Source organism: Pelmatolapia mariae, linkage group LG3_W (genome assembly GCF_036321145.2).
Source record: "Pelmatolapia mariae isolate MD_Pm_ZW linkage group LG3_W, Pm_UMD_F_2, whole genome shotgun sequence".
In the NCBI taxonomy this organism is placed as follows: domain Eukaryota; kingdom Metazoa; phylum Chordata; class Actinopteri; order Cichliformes; family Cichlidae; genus Pelmatolapia; species Pelmatolapia mariae.
In genome coordinates, this window is record NC_086229.1 from 31669844 (window position 1) to 31690712 (window position 20869).

The 20869-nt window shown below is 42.5% G+C and overlaps 1 protein-coding gene across 1 annotated transcript in view; it reads right to left on the minus strand.

Annotated features, from left to right (window-relative positions):
* The window catches only part of LOC135932641 (uncharacterized), a 72266-nt gene that overhangs the window by 16436 nt on the left and 34961 nt on the right, over positions 1 to 20869 (minus strand). The window contains exon 2 of the mRNA XM_065470147.1: positions 68 to 247. Within this exon, the coding sequence (XP_065326219.1) occupies positions 68 to 247 (180 nt within the window). The remainder of the gene's footprint in view (positions 1 to 67; positions 248 to 20869) is intronic.

Below are 20869 nucleotides of genomic sequence, written 5' to 3' on the forward strand. Positions count from 1 at the left end.
GTGAGGTGGAGGTCTTTCAGGGTCAGACTGAGGTCTTTAGTGTTCAGTGGGTCTTTGTTCATCTCACTGCGGCCTACATAAAGCTGATCCTGTTTCTGACTGCTGTCGTTACAGTGAACCATCTTTTCTTCAGGGTGAGTGAGTTTCCACTCCACTTTGATCACCTGAGGAAGCTCACCTGTAATTTTAAACGGCATCAGGACAGACTTCTGACCTTGTGTCACCTCCACCACTGCTGACTGGTAGTCTGTGAGGAGAACAAAGCAGAACATGAGCTGTACAGACAGAAGCAATGAGAGACGTCAGTTCAATTCCACCATCAGGCCGGGATCTTTCCGTGTGGAGTTTGCATGTTCTCCATGTGTTTGTGTGGCCTATCTCCCACAGCCTAAAGAAAGGGGATCGGTTAATTGACTAATCTAAATTACCCATAGGTGTGAATGGTTGTGTGTTAGCCCTGTGACAGACTGGCGACCAGTCCAGGCTGTACCCTGCCTCTCGCCCTGTGACAGCTGGGATAGGCTCCAGCCCCTCTGAAAAGCATAAGTGGAAGCGAATGGATGGATGGGTGTGTATTTATACATGGACTTTGATAGAACATTTATGAAGCACAGAAAATGTTAGCAAGGGGAGAGAGAGAGAGTGGAAGCACTGCACATGCCCAAATGAGTTTATTAGGAAGGTTCAGGGTTCTGTTAGGGTTAGAAATCTTTGATATTGTATTTAAATTATTAAATAAAGCTGTTTTAATGATTTTCTTTATACACAATGCAAATGTGGAGCCTTCCTTCTATTGGATTTTGTACATATTGGAATTTTGAACTGAGCACTTCAAAAAGACTTTGCATAGAGCACTACTGCACCAACACTGTAAATAAACTCAATGAACTTTCATTCCTGACTCCTGCGTTTGAGTCCAGTCAGACAAACCATGACAGCTTGATCTCATCTGTCAGTCATTGGAAACAGTAATACAGCTATGTACTTATGATTTTAACTAAATTACTGTATTAATGCAGTATTTTCAGTTCCATGTTTTCCTCTTTAACCACAGGTGATCCAATCAAAGGTAACAACACAAAACATTTAACAGGAAATATTTAAATCCTCTCTTCATTTGCTGCTCTCTGGTTATTTGTGGCACAACTTCAACATTTAATACAAAAGATTTGTCTCAAAAAGCATTGCACTGTGACACAGTCCTACATATCAAACTGAGAAAACAGTCTGCTTTGATGGTGGACTTGTTCTGTTTTCCTACAGAGCACCACGTCATCTTCTTATATCAACATCTGCCAGTCTGTGTACAGGGAATGAGGAAACCCTGTTCATTTACTGAGATCAAGAGCAGACTTTCCAGTGTAAGACTTCATAAATATGTGAACATGAGCTGACTCTGGAACAGCTTCTATACAATCATGGACTGTAAAACAGAGGCAGGAGTCACCCTCTCTCTCCTGCACTGTATGTATTAGTGATGGGAGTTCCAGCTCTTATTCATGGAGGATTTGTAATGCAGACAAACAGATGTTACTCTCACCTTTGACACTGAGAGTCACTGATTTCTGTAGCAGCATGTGTCCATCCTTGTTGTAGACGGTGCAGGTGTAGACTCCACTGTCAGTGAGGTGGAGGTCTTTCAGGCTCAGACTGAGGTCTCCATTTTTTATTGGCTCGTTCTTCACTTCTGTGCGACTTTGTATGTATGACTGGTTTTGGTCTCTCTGATAAACGTGGACTTTCTTGTTTTCATGTTTCCACTCCGCTGTGACGTCCTGAAGCTTGATATCAGTTGTAAATGGCAGCAGGACAGACTGAACCCCTTTAACTGTTTCCACCATCTGAACCTCAGGAACTGAGAGGAGAATATGAGACAGACAGACAGATGTCAGTGAAGGTGATCCTCCATCATCTACAGTTATTATAGTTTGATACTTTCATTGTTTTTATTTAGTGTTGGCCTTTTCTTTTGAATTCAGTTTAGTTTCTGTGAGTTTCCAGAGTGGCTTTGCTTCTTTCACTTTTGTTTTGATTGTGTGTAAATGTTTAGTTTTTGTTTAACTTTTATTACGTGAACTCTTAGTTTTAGTCTCTAAATTCTGTTTTGTTACTTATAAATCTATACCTATTTTGGACGGTGGACAAACAGCTGTAACACTCACCTCTGACACTGAGAGTCACTGATTTCCGTAGCAGCATGTGTCCATCCTTGTTGTAGATGGTGCAGGTGTAGACTCCACTGTCAGTGAGGTGGAGGTCTTTCAGGGTCAGACTGAGGTCTTTAGTGTTCAGTGGGTCTTTCTTCATCTCAGTGCGCTGTTTCTGATCTTGGCCCTTTAAGTGACACTGGTCTTTACCAATCTGATACTCATGGGCCATCTTGTTTTTGTGTTTCCACTCCACTTTGACATCCTGGGTGAAGCCTTCTTTGATTTTAAAGGGCAGCAGGACAAACTCCTTCCCCTGTGTCACCTCCACCATCTCCAGCTGGTACTCTAAAGAGAAAACAGAGGAGAACATAGTCAGAGAGACAACATCCTTTACATCTAGATGACTCATTGTAGAGACGTCAGGTCTGAACTTCCTGGAGCCAGGAGATTTTCTGACTGAGGCCAGACCCACAAAATCAGACACTTCCTTTGATAGATCCAAATCTTGTACCGGTTAAAGGACTCAGTATAAGATTTGGGGACCGATGAGCTACTAGAAGATGGATCTTCAAAGTCCTCATGCCCACAATGTTGTGCACCATCAGACTCTTCTCTCTCATTACATGAGCCAGTAAAAAATTTTGGCTTCTTCATTAGTTGGAAATGCTTCCCTAATTTTGTGATTGTTAGTCTATCTTTGTCATGGCCTTGAGCTGTTTGACCTAGGGTTTTTAAGTCTTTTAGCAGTCATGTCATTTGTAAAGTTTTTATTTAAATATTCTGTTTGGTTCTTCATTTGTGTGTTTTTAGTGTTTATGTTTTATAATTGTACTTTTCTTAAGTGTTTTTAGTCTACTTCTTAGTTCTGGGTTGTATTAGAGTTTAGTTTTCCTCTCAGTGTCTCTTGTTCTGTCACGGCCTGGGGGATCAGCGAGACGCTGATCGATCTCTCCTGTCTTTCTCTCTCTCTCTCTCGTGCTCTCTCTCTCTCTCACCTTCTCTCTGTCGCCGGGGCGGAACTCATTGTGGGTTCACGCCCTCGGCCCACGCCCACGGAGATCATCACACCTGACGTCCATCAAGGGGAACGGCATTTCAGCCAGGAGAGGACTGCTGGTCGTTGCTGGATCATTGTCTGCAACGCGTTAGTGAAAGTCGAACTTCAGTGCAAGATAAGTCAAGAGTTTTCTGTGAATATTGGTCTCATTCCTGTCTCCTGTCTACAGACCCCCTGGACCACCCCTCTCGTGTGAATCTGTGCGTCAAGTGTGAAAGAAGAGGACAGCCGTTGTGAATGTGGCGAGTTGGAGAACGAGTGTTTCCCCCCTTGGATTTCCCTGGAGCCCGTCCCTCACATTTCTGAACATAGCACTACCCCGCACTCTCTGTATATACACATTGGTGACCTCTGTAAATAAATCCCTGTGGTCAGCTATTTCAGGAGTCCCGCGTTTGAGTCCCCTACATTGAACCTTAACATAACGATCCAGCCAGAATATGGACTCAGCGGACTCTGCCGCCCAGCAGCGCACCCCCACGGCCGAGGAGGTTTTGGAATGCCACGAGCAAATGCTGCAGCTCCTCAATCAGCAGTTGGCCACTCTAACGCAGGCTTTTGCTGAGTGCATACCCCTGGTAAGCCCAGCAGCCTCTCCTCCCTCTGTCTCCTCACAGTTACCGGCTTTTGAGCCTTCGGCACCCGGATCTTTGGCTTTGCCTCATCACACTCCCTTGGAGCCCCCGGAGCAAGCATTGCCAACACCTGAACTCTTCGCGAGTGAGTTTCACAAGTGTGCCGGTTTTCTGACCCAAATAACCATACAGGTTAGACAGTTACGGAGGACATATGAAACCGATGACGCTAAGATTGCCTTTTTTGTCCAGCTGTTACGCGGACTGGCTTTAAACTGGGCTCAAGCTGTTTTGAGAACGGACGCCAGCATCTCGTACCAGGATTTTCTTGCTAAATTTAAATGTGTGTTTGAGAGAGGTACTGGGGCTGACGCAGCAGCTCACCGTTTACTGAATCTTAAGCAGGGAAGACGAAGTATGGCGGAATACTCCATTGAGTTCTGGACGCTGGCCGAAGAGACCGGGTGGGGGCAGCCTGCATTGATAAGCACCTTGCTGAATAATGTGTGTGATGAGTTAAAGGGCGAACTAGTTATGAGAGAGTTACCTAAAACTTTGTCTGATGTGATAACGTTGTGTGTGAAGGTGGACGAGCATTTACGTGCATGCCGCAGAACTGAGGACTACGTTTCCCAGAGGTCTCTGGGCCGCGGCGAGGCAGCATCGGGCGGAAGCTTGGTGTTCGCTCGCTCTGCGGTATAGTATCACTTCCTGTTCCTGCTCAAACACAGTGGTGTTTCTGAGTAGCTTTTCTGCTTAGCAATTTAATTTAAATCTCTTGATACATCCCTTTTTCATAGTATAATCTTAACGTGCTTCATCTGAATCACCCTTTCTGTGTGCTCACTGCCTAATTTATAGCCAAAGTATTCACTCACTGTCTCTGTACTGTTTCGCTAGCTTAGCTTAGCTCGTAGCCGACTCGTTAGCACCATGGCTACTTCACCTGTCCCTCCTGCACTTTCCTGCTCATTGTGTCAGATGTTTAGTTACTCCTCGGCCTCCTTTAGCAGTAGTGATACCTGTAACAAATGTAGCATATTTGCAGCTCTGGAGGCCAGGATTACTGAATTGGAGACTCGGCTTCGCACCCTTCATTCACCCGTAGCTAGCCAGGCCCCTGTAGCTGGTGCAGCCGAAGATAGCGTAGGCCCCGCTAGCTGTTCCCCGGCAGACCCCAAGCAGCTGGGGAAAGAGGGTGGCTGGGTGACGGTGAGGAGGAAGCATAGTCTTAAACTGAAGCCCCAGGTACACCACCAACCTGTTCATGTGTCTAACCGTTTTTCCCCACTCGGCGACACACCCGCCGGGGGTCAAACTCTGGTAATTGGCGATTCTGTTCTCAGACATGTGAAGCTAGAGACACCGGCAACCATAGTCAATTGCCTTCCAGGGGCCAGAGCAGGCGACATTGAAGGAAATTTAAAACTGCTGGCTAAGGGTAAACGTAAATACAGTAAGATCATAATTCACGTCGGCAGTAATGACACCCGGTTACGTCAATCGGAGGTCACTAAAATCAATATTGAATCGGTGTGTAACTTTGCCAAAACAATGTCGGACTCTGTAGTTTTCTCTGGTCCCCTCCCCAATCAGACCAGGAGTGACATGTTTAGCCGCATGTTCTCCTTAAATTGCTGGCTGTCTGAGTGGTGTCCCAGAAACGATGTGGGCTTCATAGATAATTGGCAAACCTTCTGGAGGAAACCTGGTCTTTTTAGGAGAGACGGCATCCATCCCACTTTGGATGGAGCAGCTCTCATTTCTAGAAATATGGACCAATTTATTAAACTCCCCAAAATATGACTATCCAGAGTTGGGACCAGGAAGCAGAGTTGCAGTCTTACACGCCTCTCTGCAGCTTCTCTCCTCCTGCTACCACCCCAAAAACCCATCTCCATTCAGACTGTGTCAGCTCCCAAACAGACAAAAAACAAACTAAAAACCAGCAATAAACAACTTAAACATAAAAAATCACAAAGAAAGAACAATACAGTATCCACATCTGAACCAAAGAGTAAAACAATGAAATGTGGATTATTAAATATTAGGTCTCTCTCCTCCAAGTCTCTGTTAGTACATGACTTAATAATTGATCAACAAATCGATTTACTCTGCCTTACAGAAACCTGGTTGCAGCAGGATGATTATGTTAGTTTAAATGAATCAACACCCCCGAGTCATTCTAACTACCAGAAACCTCGAAGCACAGGCCAAGGGGGCGGTGTGGCAGCAATTTTTCACACCAGCCTATTAATTAACGAAAGACCAAGACAGACTTTTAATTCATTTGAAAGCCTGATGCTTAGCCTCGTCCACCCCAGCTGTAAAACTCAGAAACCAGTCTTACTTGTTATCATCTATCGTCCACCTGGGCCTTACACAGAGTTTCTCTCTGATTTCTCAGACTTTTTATCGGATTTAGTGCTCAGCTCAGATAAAATAATTATTGTGGGTGATTTTAACATCCATGTAGATGCTAAAAATGACAGCCTCAACATCGCATTTAATCTGTTATTAGACTCAATTGGCTTCTCTCAAAATGTAAAAGAACCCACCCACCACTTTAATCACACTCTAGATCTCATTTTAACATATGGCATAGAAACTGAACATTTAACAGTGTTTCCTGAAAACCCTCTGCTGTCTGATCATTTCCTGATAACATTTACATTTACAATAATTGATTACACAGCAATGGAGAGTAGACTTTATCAAAGTAGATGTCTTTCTGAAAGTGCTGTAACTAAGTTTAAGAATATAATCCACCCACTGTTATCTTCTTCAATGCCCTGTACCAACATAGAGCAGAGCAGCTATCTGAACGCTACTCCAACAGAGGTCGATTATCTTGTTAATAATTTTACCTCCTCACTACGTACAACTCTGGATACTGTAGCTCCTGTGAAAACTAAGGCCTCAAATCCAAAGTCCCTGACTCCGTGGTATAATTCTCAAACACGTAGCCTAAAGCAGATAACCCGTAAGCTGGAGAGGAAATGGCGTGTCACAAATTTAGAGGATCATCATTTAGCCTGGAGAAATAGTTTGCTGCTTTATAAGAAAGCCCTCCACAAAGCCAGAACATCTTACTATTCGTCACTGATTGAAGAAAATAAGAACAACCCCAGGTTTCTCTTCAGCACTGTAGCCAGTGTTGGGATTTTGAGATTCTTTTATTGTTATCATATAATCTGTCTTATGATAAATGCATTGATGACATGTTTTACAGTATTATTTTATCAGTAATATTGTTTACAGGGTTCATATTGCATTGAATAGGTTTGTCATCACATTCATTCTATTCACAGGAAGAGTTCATTTTATACACATTGCATATCTGTGCTTGTTTAGAGTTGATGTTCTATCCAAGAGGGTTTTAAGCTTCACTGGTGAGAGTGTCCAGGTGATACATGTTGAGGGAAGATGAGAACATAGCAGGTTAATTGCATGCATGCTTACAATACACATAAATCTAGTAGCAGGCCTGAGCGAAGGCCCGAGTGTCTTCTGCTTCTTATTTGAGACCTGCGCCAATTCAGTCTGCTTAGAGATTGAGGACGAGGGTCAATTATTAGCCCTTAGAGGCCCTGAAGCTTGAAGTTGTTACCTTAAAAGGAAGGTGTTATCAAAAAGAGAAGTTATATGTCTGTTTATAGTTATTAAGATGTACAAGATCTACCCTTGTCTGTAAACAATGACTGTACACAATGTATTTTTGACTTGTATTGACGTGTACGTGGGGGCGTGATCCTCTATGCTATAAAACCAGAACCCAGTGTATTTTTGTCAGAGCAAAACAGGCCATATGCTGATGGTTGTTCTCCGTTGTCAATAAACTCATCGTTTGATTGCACTTGTCTGGTGCCTCCGTCGTTTGTTGTCTGATCTGCAGTTGAATGATCTCGCTTCATTTGGTGGAGGATGCGGGCAACTAAAGATCAGCAGAAAGAAGTACAGGTGTTTGTTGTCGAGGCGGAGGTCGAGGCCAGATCAGGTGATCGAACGGCATACGTCACGGTGATCGCTTGACTATTGGGCCCGCAAAAAGGTAAGGCACAAACCTCTTAAACTGAAATTGTGCTGTATTGGATTATAATTCTAGAATATGTAGTCAAGTGGTCATCCGTTGATCTCTGTTTTGAGTTTTGTTTGAAACGAAAACCTTTGTTGCAACGAAAGTGAAACTTAAGAGTAGTGTTGTGTTCACAGTCGCTCGGAAAAAGCAGTACTGAGCTAAAAGTAATTTGAGTGTTGTGTTCACGGTCGCTCGGAAAAAGCACTACTGAGCTAAAAGTAATTTGAGATGTTGTGTTAAGAAAATAGAGAGAAGAGAGATTGAGCTGTGATTGAGGAATAAAGAGATTATAAGTGTCTAAAAGTCACGGAGCCGGAGGACTCCACCCCCGGGAAAGACGTTTCCTGGGTATTAAACTGGGGGAAGGGCCCCACTGAGATTTTGTGGCCTCAGATATAGCCCTGGTGATCGCAGAGGATCATTGTTAGGGAGACACTTAATTAAGAGAAAGAGAATAAATACCGGACGAGAAGGTCCGAGGATTTGATACATGTTTCTAAGAGAATAAATACCGGACGCGAAGGGTCCGAGGTGTTGATATATGATTTAAGAGAATTCAAGTCAGCCGCGAGCCGATCAGTAAAACAAATGTGGCCGAAGGTTGGATCTGATATGAGGCGAACAGAGGACCGGTCTAAAAAGATTAAAAGGTACGCACAAACCTGTTCAATAAGCAAATTTGTGCAAATTGGCTGAATTCTAAATTATCTGTTCGCTGAGTAGATGATCTTAACTACTAAATTGGCGCAGTAGTGGTAAAACTGAATTCTTGAGAATAAAGCAAAACGTTGAAGTAATGAATGAGAAACTTTGAAGTAATGAGAAGCTTTGAAGCAAGGATAATGAAACTTTGAGAAACAGACAGTACTGAGTTAAAAGGTTATTTGGTATTTCATGGTAAAAGAGAAAAAGAGACCAATGTATGTTTAAGAATAAAAAAGAATATAAGAGTTATTGGTTAGATTATGGTTTAATAAGTGTCAAACTCCTGTACCTCTTTGAGACTTCAAAGAGGAGCTCCGGCGTGGGCATTTGGGAGACGCTTATTTGTAAGTAAAAGGATTAAGTTCGGACGAGGAAGTCCGACAGAAACACCTGGTGCTGTCAGGATGTTTAAGTGACACAGAAGTTCAGAAAAGCGAGTCAGAAATGGTTTTGTGGCTCTTGGTAAACTGATTGTGAAGGAAAATCAGTGTTTATTGTGCTAAAGTAACAGATCCGGCGCGGTCTGACGGGAAGAATCAGCTGCACAATTCTGAGTGTGCAGCGTTGTTGATATTAATAGATCCAGCGTGGTCTGAGGAAAAGAAATAAATCGGTTAATGGCTGATATATTTATATGAATTTTGGTGGATCTGCTGAGGTCCAGAAAATAATCAATGCGGACTGTGTTGGTAAATGATCCAGGAAGAATTGCCCTGGGTCTGTGTCTGTGTGTGTGTGTTGTTCAGTGACAACATGCGCAGTTTAAAATTGGGCCCTGTTCCTTCCTCTTTTTAGTTTCAAAACACAAAGGCTGTTGGATTAAGAATTACTGTGTGAAGAACGGCTTCACTTTTGACTAGGTAAATAATATGCTTACTTTTGGGTCTATGAAGATCTCGTAACATTCCGGGGGAGATGCCGGGGTAAAAAGAGTGAGCTCAGACGAGGGAGTCCGAGAAAAAGACACCGTGAGTTGAGCAAGGTGTTAACTGACTCAGGATTTCAGAGAATCGAGTCAGCTGTGATCTTGAGTTCTAATGGTAAGTTGATTCTAAAGGAAAATCAATGTTTACCATGTTGAAGTAATTCTGATGATATTACTAGGTGAAGAATAAGTTGTGTAAATGTGGACACACAATTGTGTTGATATGGATGGATCGGCTGCGGTCCATCTGATAAGTGAATACTGGGTAAACTGAGACAAGAAACTGTTTTTAAATCTTCACTGGCTGCAGTGATGTACATGTGCTGAAGATTACTGGACCCGGCGAGGTCCATATGATGAAGTTCTTGGGCAGATAAATGACAGAAACAGTTTCTGAATTTTGAGGAGAATTCTGAAGCACTGAGGTTGAATTTTCTCTGTGCTTGGTGCGCTGTGTGGACTTATATTAGAGTTATAAGTCCAAAGGTTATGACCTGGAGGTCATTCATGGTGTTTAAAGAAGAATAGGAATTACAAAAGGATATTTAATGTCATATTTTGTGTAAATTGAGGAAAACTCACCACATGTGTCCCTTTAAATTTAAATTTAATTTTCCTAAAACATGTGTTCACCTTTTTTCATTTAAAGGGACACAGACATTAACACACACACACAGTTCTTGGGTGTGAGTTACTTCCTCTTTTAATTTTAAACTGCAACACATGTGTGCATTGAACTAGAATTTCAGCAGAAATTAGAAAACACTGGAATGCAATAAAATAAAGTAGAATAGAATAATATATACAATAGAATAAAATAGAATACCAATACTATATACAGCTGAGTAAGAAAATACAAAATACAATTTTGTCAAAGAAAGAATTGCACATATAGCAGTCTTATTGCACGTATGAGGGTTCTGGTAAAGTACTAGTTCTGGTAAAGTAAAAGATTATGCTCAAAGTTTTATGCCCTGGAGGCCAAGAGTCGTGTGTAGAGAAGAACATGACTTAGAAACGGACATTTAAGGTCACATTTTGTCTAAGATGGGGAGAATTGTCCCAGATGTGTTTATTTCTCTTCTTTTTAAGAGGACAGACGCAGTCACTGAGTGTTGTCTACTTCCTCTTTCTGATTCTAAGCAAGCATGTTTGATAAAATACTCTTAGGAAAGCGTATTTTGAGTGCTTCTAAGTGTGTGAATGTTGTGAGTACTTGATTTGAATGATTCTGTGTGATTTGTACAAAATAATAAATAAGTAATAATAACTCATAGGAGAGTGCGTGAATAGAGGAGGCCTGAGAGAGAACTGTGTGCATCAAACAGGAAGTCTGATTATAGCTTGTGAGTTAGAGAGACATTGCAGCATGAAAACAGAGGAATTAGAGACTGAATGTCTTAAGAAAAAGTAATAAAATTATATTAATTACATGTTTTAGAAAAGACAAAGACCGAGAAAATAAAATACATGAACTGACATTTACATTAATGAATAGAAAACGCACGTACACAAATTGCTACAGGTGAAATTATTGTTGGAAACAATCAGAAGTGGGATAGTTTAATACACCCAGGCAATGAAGAAAGCAGCTTACACTCCTTTAATTTCCAGAGTCAGTGTGTCCCCTGCCCTCATAGCACTCGTGCCCAATTGGCCCCCGTATCAGGCGAGCATGGAAGGCTGGACAGCCCATGACGGGTAAGATCCCACCTCGAAACCCTGGGACAACCTAAGGCAAGGCGCAGTCACGATTGCTTGAACCTAAGTCCCTAAGTGAGCTTGGACTCACTGGCGGAGACGGGACTTCAAGGGTAAAGCCGCTGGGGCAGAGGGGGAAATGCTAAACAAACATGTCATTAACAATGACGAGTGATGAGCCAAAGAGGGGAGACACTCACTGTCTTTCAGGGTGAATTGTTCCCTGAACCTGAAATCAAGCTCTAACTTCTGGCTGAGGACAAGGAATGCTGTTAAAAAGGGAGAAATTTGGGAAAGAGAAAAACTGACTGTTTAAGTGGAACCTTGTGAGGGAGTCTGAAAAAACACGAAAAGAAACATATACACAATCACACACACAAATAGAAAATGCGTTAACCTTAGAATACAAAAGAGTTCATGAAGATCAGATAGCAGGTTTAGCATAGGAGTCTGTTTATCATGTTGTCCAACTCGCTTAGTGTGTAGTAGTTTTCAGAAGAGAAAATTTAGAATTTAGTGATGATGGTGTGCAAGTTGTGTGGTGTTTAACGAGATTTTCTGTGTTTTGAGCAGGTGAAATTATGTTAAGTTGACCTGAGAGTGTCAGGACCCTGAAGAACTTGTGGCAAAATGTTCTGTGTTTAAGATTGTTGAGGTTGTTGTTGTAGTGATGGGTTACTTCTATCGGTTAGATTTGTGTTGTTTTCTTATTTTAATAGAGGGAGTTTTATCAAACATGCACATGTCTAAGGGGGTCCATCATTTTTGTAACAGTGCACTTAGAAAAACCTGTCAGGTGATTTTGTTTTGTGTTTTGATGAGCTAATAATCAGCTCTCTTCTTCTCATTTTTGTTCTAAGCAGGCCTGAAAAAGAGTGGATAACAGCGTTGAAAATTCTCGGGAGAACAAATATAAGGTGACCTTCTCCAGATTACAATGGGCAGAGGAGAAGGCTAAGTCTCTGTCTAAAAGATTGCCGCGAGCCAATCCAGTCTAAAAGCAGAAAGAATTATTTCCCTAAAAACAAAATAAAACAAAAAATGAGTTGATGTTGCTGAGAGTGAAGACTGATTATTTGCGAGATAGTCTCCACTGTCAGCAATACCTGATGTTAATGCATGTGAGTGAATGTGTGTAAATGGATGGTGACTGGATGGACGAGGCAGACCATAGGTTGGACCGACTGGACACTGAGATAAAGACTGGACTAAGGTTAGACACATGACTGATAACTGTTCTGTTTTAAGTTTCCTTTCTCATAACACAGATTGGATCGTAAGTGGGAAAAAACTGAGTATGAAATGTGAAGTTTTGGTTAACACACAGGTTTTGTTTCTAGGAAGTTCCAAGGATGCAGGCTGTGGATGGAGCCAAGAAAAGATTTGACATGATGAATAATTTGATTTCATTCCTTAAACACAGGTTTGAAGGGCCGGAGCATGTATACCTAATATGATATGACTAACCTTTTTCTCTTAATTTTCTAAGCTCGAGTGAAGGATTTTGAGTTTGTAACACATAAGATGTGTTACAAAAGGGGGGAGTTATAGGATTTAAGGTTTAATTTGAAATGGGTTTTAGGATCGTTTTATGACGTTTGGGGTTTTTGATAATTTAGATATGGTAAAATTGAGGCAGAAATTGTTATTTTCATGTTCTTTTCGATCTGTTTTTATGCTCAGATGGTGATGGTTTATATCTTACCCTGGGTGTGTTTAACAAGGCTGACAGTGTTGCTCACACACATGAAGGCCATGGAGATTAAGTAAAGTTAATATGAAGGACAGAGCCCAGAACATGATATGGTGAAACAACTTTGAATGATTAAAGGAACCTTAGATGAACACAGTAGATTAGTGAGGTGTAGCAGAGAGAGGCTTTTTGTTTTCTATCCTTTACAGGAGAAGATTTCAGGACCACAGCAACCACAGGGGTGGCGAGAATCCTGGAAGCCCGAGATCGAACGGAACCAACCAGAGAAAGGAGAAAAACAGAGCACAAAGACACCTAGTTGTTTATATTGCAAAGAAGATCAAAAGCTTGTTAGACATAGGTTATAATGGAAGCATAAAAGGGATGAGAGGAACTTTACATAACATAGAAATCCTGCAACAATTCGTAAATTGCCCAAACACAGTGTTCAGACCGGATATGCGCTACCCGTTAAAGGGGGCGAAGAAATCAGGCCTAAGTTTGAAAGATGAAATGGGTTAACTCGATAGAGGATGTTTCCAAAGGTTGGGAAAATAATGTAGGACCTTTTACCAGGAGAAAGCTAATTGTATCTTTTACACTTTACAGTGTGCACTGAGGGAAGTCAGGAATAGTTTAAATTAGGATTGAAAAAATTAAACTAGGTGAAAAGGGGGTGTAGCAAGTAGATTTAGGGCAGCTCACAGCCTGGCGTAAACGCAAGGTGCTGTCACACAGCTTAAGTTATTTGCCGGAGGTTTCTTCCTGTTAAAAGGAAGTTTTTCCTTCCCACTGTTGCCAAAGTGCTTGCTCAATAAGGGGTCACAAGATTGTTGGGTTTTTCTCTGTATCTATGAAGCGCCTTGAGGCAACTTTTGTTGTGATTTGGCGCTATATAAATAAAATTCAATTGGATTGTATTGAAGTAAACTTAAATGTGATAAATTAGGAATTAGTTCATTTCTCAAGTGAGAAATGAAAAAGGGGGACTGGTGTTAGGAATAAAAGAAATATTTTTTAATGTGTAATGTGTACCTGCTCATTATCTTGTTTTATGTACTTTAATAATGAAGGCTTGTAGAGCAAGGCCACCTTTGACTCACAAACAAGTGCTCAGCCAGATTGAAAAACAGGAAGTTTTAGTGCACAAGGCATATTAATAGATATAGACACAAAAAAGAGGAACTCCCCATATAAACAACGTTCAAGCCTGTGTGACGTGTAAAGTACCGAAATAACACCATATAAGTCACAGCTGATGATTCTAATGTTAGAAGACCTCTTGCAACTGGCGTCTCAGCTGTGCAGAGGTCTCTCACCCCCGGAAGATGATTGAATAAAGAAAGACAGGCACCCTACATGCATACAGCATGCAGCAGGGGTTGCCAAAATAATATAGAAAACAGCACATGTAGTGAGAGAACACCCACTAAAAGTTCTGACTACACACGGTGTGGTGGCATATGTGAACTCGCAGGCGTTCACTATGACATCATTAGCACAATAGAGACTGAGTAAAGTTTTAGATGCTCCAAATCTGACATTTACACATGAAGGAATCAATATGGCAGATTTAATGGGATCAGGAGAACCTCATGATTGTACTAAGAAAGCAGAAGTTGAAGGGAAAGTCAGGGAAGATTTAAAAGCAGAACCTATCCCTGGAGCTGAGGATTGGTTCATAGATGGCTGCTGTCATCGTGATGAAGAAGGATCGAAAGCAGGCTATGCTATCGTCTGCAAACAAGGAACTGAATTTGAGCCCACGAGGAACTCCAGCAGTGGAAGGAGCCATGCTGGACGGGTCCTTATGAGGTCGTTGCCAGAACAACCACAGCAGTTCAACTGAAAGGGAAAGGCGATACCTGGTATCATTGGTCGCAGTGTGCGCCAGCACATGAGAGTTTAGTAGAGGAAAACTCCTCTACATCCAACACAGGTGGTAACGAGCAGAGGCAAAATAAATCCTCTCACCTGTGCAACGGGCCAACCAGTAGTCCACCTGGGAGGCCGAAGAAAGAAGAGCAGCAGCTTAGAAGGTCGCCACGCCAGCAGAAAGGAGCGGTGACAAGTTGAGGACTCCACAAAAGCAGGGGAGTTTCATTCCAGGATATAAAGTTTATATAACATGATGCAAACACACGAATCAGAGACACGTAATGAGAAAACTGATTAAAATGTTCCTTACAACTACATGTTTATTGTATGCAATGATATTAACTATGGCTGTGTTGTTTATTGTCTATATTTAGCAGGGCACTTCGGACCACTTGTCTGAACACAGAGGCCAGTCCAGCACAGCGCTTCCTGAGACTGTAGTTGCTAAAACGGGATCGGTAAAAAAGACAAAAGCGCGAGGTGTCAGGTAACGGTGATGAGTGTCTCAGCATGAATAATGGCATAGATTTGAATTATGTTAAAGGGTCTACCAGCTCATTCACGTTTGATTTGTGTGACGTCATTAAGTGTACAGGAGCCAGCAGTAGCTGGAGAGCGTATGATGTATGGGTCTGCAAAAGACCCCATGATATGCTTAGGGTAAATTTAGTTGATGCAAAGTCTAAGCCGCTCGCAGAAAGCTTAATCACCATTCTGACTGATCAGATGGTAACTTCGGGAACAGTAGCTCAAAAGGAACAGGAACCAAAAGAGAGATTGATTGTTTCAAGGACAGTAACCTCTGGCTTGATTGGGTGGCTCAAAAAGCTAGAGAACAACATGTATCTGACTGTGTTGCCTGTGCGTCAGCTAGTCCACGGTTGTTCACAGAGCCCGCACCGTTGCATTTAGAAGATAAGTGGGGCTATGATTGTATGTTGCAGCTAACAAGGAATGCGGTGAGTACTGGCAACTGTACTTTGTTGTCCAGACTTTTCCCTCCTGTTTCAAAGCAGACAACAGTGGGACCATTTATGCCAAAACGAGATAACTATAAAAGTACAAGGTGGGAGAGATCGACCCAACTGGGTGTGCTGTCACACTCACGGGACGAACCACCAACAATGTAAGCGACTCTAGCATGGTAATGGGAACATGGTCAAGAAGTGGGCTGTATTATTATTGTGGGGAAAACACTCTGTTAGTTCGTGTTCCTATGGGAAGCGTAGGGACATGTGCGATGGTGCGACTAGGAGCTCCGCTCATGCTTATTGGGAACCAGGTAAAGTCCATTCCAGAACACAACACACGTACCTTAGCAGCCAGACGTAAGAGACATATTCTGGCCAAAAGAGGGACCCAGGGTACACATGCTTATGATCCTCGCCTGAACTCACCGACTTGGATAGACTCCATAGGAGTCCCCAGGGGAGTTCCAGACGAGTACAAGCTGGTAAATCCGATAGCCGCAGGATTTGAAAGTATATTTCTTTGGGTAACGCCTAATAAGAATGTTGATCGCATTAACTATGTTCATTACAACCTGCTGAGACTCTCTAACCTAACCAGGGACGCCATGATGGGGTTCGCAGAACAATCGGGTCCGAGTTCACTGACGGGAGTGCAAAATCAAATGGCCCTTGACATGAGAGGGGAGGCGTATGCGCCATGTTCGGAGACATGTGCTGCACTTTTATCCCTATTAATACTGCCCCAGATGGCTCAGTAACCTGAGCTCTGGAGGGCCTGAAAACTTTGTCTAAAACTATGCATGAACACTCAGGTATCGAAAATCTGCTGGCGTCCTGGATGACATCTGTGTTTGGACAATGGAAAAGTGTGGCTATGTCAGTGATGTTTTCTTTGACTGTACTTTTGGGAATACTGGTCATCGCTGGTTGTTGTATCATTCCTTGTCTCAGAGGATTGTTGGTAAAAGTAATGGCGAGGGTTGCGAACTCTGGCTGGGTTGAGGGCATTTACCAGATGAACTTAGAACCCATAGAGTGGGGCAGGGAGTGATACAACATGAAGTGTGGTGACATTCCTTGTTGGAATGTCAAAAGAGGGAATGTTGGGATTTTGAGATTCTTTTATTGTTATCATATAATCTGTCTTATGATAAATGCATTGATGGCATGTTTTACAGTATTATTTTATCAGTAATATTGTTTACAGGGTTCATATTGCATTGAATAGGTTTGTCATCACATTCATTCTATTCACAGGAAGAGTTCATTTTATACACATTGCATATCTGTGCTTGTTTAGAGTTGATGTTCTATCCAAGAGGGTTTTAAGCTTCACTGGTGAGAGTGTCCAGGTGATACATGTTGAGGGAAGATGAGAACATAGCAGGTTAATTGCATGCATGCTTACAATACACATAAATCTAGTAGCAGGCCTGAGCGAAGGCCCGAGTGTCTTCTGCTTCTTATTTGAGACCTGCGCCAATTCAGTCTGCTTAGAGATTGAGGACGAGGGTCAATTATTAGCCCTTAGAGGCCCTGAAGCTTGAAGTTGTTACCTTAAAAGGAAGGTGTTATCAAAAAGAGAAGTTATATGTCTGTTTATAGTTATTAAGATGTACAAGATCTACCCTTGTCTGTAAACAATGACTGTACACAATGTATTTTTGACTTGTATTGACGTGTACGTGGGGGCGTGATCCTCTATGCTATAAAACCAGAACCCAGTGTATTTTTGTCAGAGCAAAACAGGCCATATGCTGATGGTTGTTCTCCGTTGTCAATAAACTCATCGTTTGATTGCACTTGTCTGGTGCCTCCGTCGTTTGTTGTCTGATCTGCAGTTGAATGATCTCGCTTCACCAGGCTGACAAAAAGTCAGAGCTCTACTGAGCCAACCATCCCTTTAACGTTAACTTTTAATGACTTCATGAACTTCTTCACAAATAAAATTTTTATCATTAGAGAAAAAATTACCAATAATCATCCCACAGATGTAATATTATCTACAGCTACTTTTAGTACCATCGATGTTAAGTTAGACTCTTTTTCTCCAATTGATCTTTCTGAGTTAACTTCAATAATTAATTCCTCCAAACCATCAACGTGTCTTTTAGACCCCATTCCTACAAAACTGCTCAAAGAAGTCCTGCCATTAATTAATTCTTCGATCTTAAGCATGATCAACCTATCTCTAATAATCGGCTATGTACCACAGGCCTTCAAGCTGGCTGTAGTTAAACCTTTACTCAAAAAGCCATCTCTAGACCCAGCTGTCTTAGCTAATTACAGGCCAATCTCCAACCTTCCTTTTATATCAAAAATCCTTGAAAGAGTAGTTGTCAAACAGCTAACAGATCATCTGCAGAGGAATGGCTTATTTGAAGAGTTTCAGTCAGGTTTCAGAGCTCATCACAGCACAGAAACAGCTTTAGTGAAGGTTACAAATGATCTTCTTATGGCCTCTGACAGTGGACTCATCTCTGTGCTTGTCCTGCTAGACCTTAGTGCTGCGTTTGATACTGTTGATCATAATATCCTATTAGAGCGATTAGAACATGCTGTAGGTATTACAGGTACTGCACTGCAGTGGTTTGTATCATATCTATCTAATAGACTCCAATTTGTTCAAGTAAATGGAGAGTCCTCTTCACACACTAAGGTCAATTATGGTGTTCCACAGGGTTCAGTGCTAGGACCAATTCTATTTACATTATACATGCTTCCCCTAGGCAGCATCATTAGAAGACATAGCATAAATTTTCACTGCTATGCAGATGACACGCAGCTCTATCTATCCATGAAGCCAGGTAACACACACCAATTAGTTAAACTGCAGGAATGTCTTAAAGACATAAAGACCTGGATGGCCGCTAACTTTCTGCTTCTTAATTCAGATAAAACTGAGGTTATTGTACTCGGCCCTGAAAATCTTAGAAATATGGTATCTAACCAGATTCTTACTCTGGATGGCATTACCTTGGCCTCCAGTAATGCTGTGAGGAACCTTGGAGTCATTTTTGACCAGGACATGTCCTTCAACGCACATATTAAACAAATATGTAAGACTGCTTTCTTCCATTTGTGCAACATCTCTAAAATTAGAAATATCCTGTCTCAGAGTGATGCTGAAAAACTAGTTCATGCCTTCATTACTTCCAGGCTGGACTACTGTAATTCTTTATTATCAGGATGTCCTAAAAACTCCCTGAAAAGTCTTCAGCTAATCCAAAATGCTGCAGCAAGAGTACTGACAGGGACTAGGAAGAGAGAACATATTTCTCCTGTTTTGGCTTCCCTTCATTGGCTTCCTGTTAAATCCAGAATTGAATTCAAAATCCTGCTCCTCACATACAAGGTCTTAAATAATCAGGCCCCATCTTATCTTAATGACCTTGTGGTACCATATCACCCTATTAGAGCACTTCGCTCTCGCTCTGCAGGCCTACTTGTTGTTCCTAGAGTATTTAAAAGTAGAATGGGAGGGAGAGCCTTCAGTTTTCAGGCCCCTCTTCTGTGGAACCAGCTTCCAGTTTGGATTCGGGAGACAGACACTATCTCTACTTTCAAGATTAGGCTTAAAACTTTCCTTTTTGCTAAAGCATATAGTTAGGGCTGGACCAGGTGACCCTGAATCCTCCCTTAGTTATGCTGCAATAGACGTAGGCTGCCGGGGATTCCCATGATGCATTGAGTTTTTCCTTTCCAGCCACTCACTATGTGTTAATAGACCTCTCTGCATCGAATCATATCTGTTATTAATTTCTGTCTCTCTTCCACAGCATGTCTTTATCCTGTTTTCCTTCTTCACCCCAACAGGTCGCAGCAGATGGCCGCCCCTCCCTGAACCTGGTTCTGCCGGAGGTTTCTTCCTGTTAAAAGGGAGTTTTTCCTTCCCACTGTCGCCAAAGTGCTTGCTCATAGGGGGTCATATGATATGATTGTTGGGGTTTTCTCTGTATTTATTATTGTGCGATCTATTGTACAATATAAAGCGCCTTGAGGCGACTTTTGTTGTGATTTGGCGCTATATAAATAAAATTGAATTGAATTGAATTGAATTGAAGCGCCACGAGTGGCGGAAGAGATTCGGAGTTGCACAACATGGAGGAGAGTGAGCAACCTATGCAACTGGGTCGCTCTCGCCTTTCACCCGAGGAATGGCACCGTCGGTGGAGGGCCGGTGAGTGTTTTTATTGCAGCCGTAAGGGTCATATCGCCAATGTTTGTCCGTCACTGCCAAAAGGCCGTGCTCGCCAGTAGAGAGGGGAATACGGGTGGGCGAGGTCTCTGTTTCACAGTCTCCTCCACGGCTCATGCTAGCAGCTAAATTAACGGTGCAGCTTCAGGTCCACGCTCTTAAGGCTCTAATCGATTCAGGGGCGGAACAGAACTTTATTGACGCTTCGCTGGCCCAACGATTAAATCTGAACTCTGAGCCTTTGCCACGGTCACTCCAGGTCATCGCCCTCAGTGGCCAGTGGCTTCCTAACATCACTCATATCACTGAGCCCGTTTTACTGACTCTCTCAGGTAATCATTCCGAGACCATACAACTATATGTGTTCCAAGCTCCGCTCTCACCGCTAGTTCTGGGTTACCCTTGGTTGCGTCACCATAATCCTGTTATCGATTGGAAAAAGGAGAGCATTGTGGGGTGGGGGGAGGCTTGTCACATGTCCTGTCTTAAAGCTGCCACCCCCTTTTCTGAACCGCTAACCAATTCTTCTCTCTCCGAGCCGCCGGACCTCTCCTCCGTGCCACCCGTCTACCATGATCTCAAACAAGTGTTTTGCAAGGATAGGGCACGTTCTCTTCCTCCGCATCGGCCGTACGACTGCGGCATTGATCTTCTTCCAGGCGCACCTCTCCCTACCAGCCGCCTATACAGTCTGTCTCAGCCCGAACGCGAAAGCATGGAAAGATACATCAATGAATCACTCGCCACGGGTCTCATTCGCCCTTCGACCTCTCCTGTGGCCGCCGGCTTCTTCTTCGTCACCAAGAAAGACAAGAGTTTACGACCTTGTATTGATTATCGGGGCCTTAACAACATCTCAGTGAAGAATAAGTATCCACTCCCTCTTTTAAATTCTGCCTTCGAGCTCCTTCAGGGGGCCACCATCTTCACTAAACTGG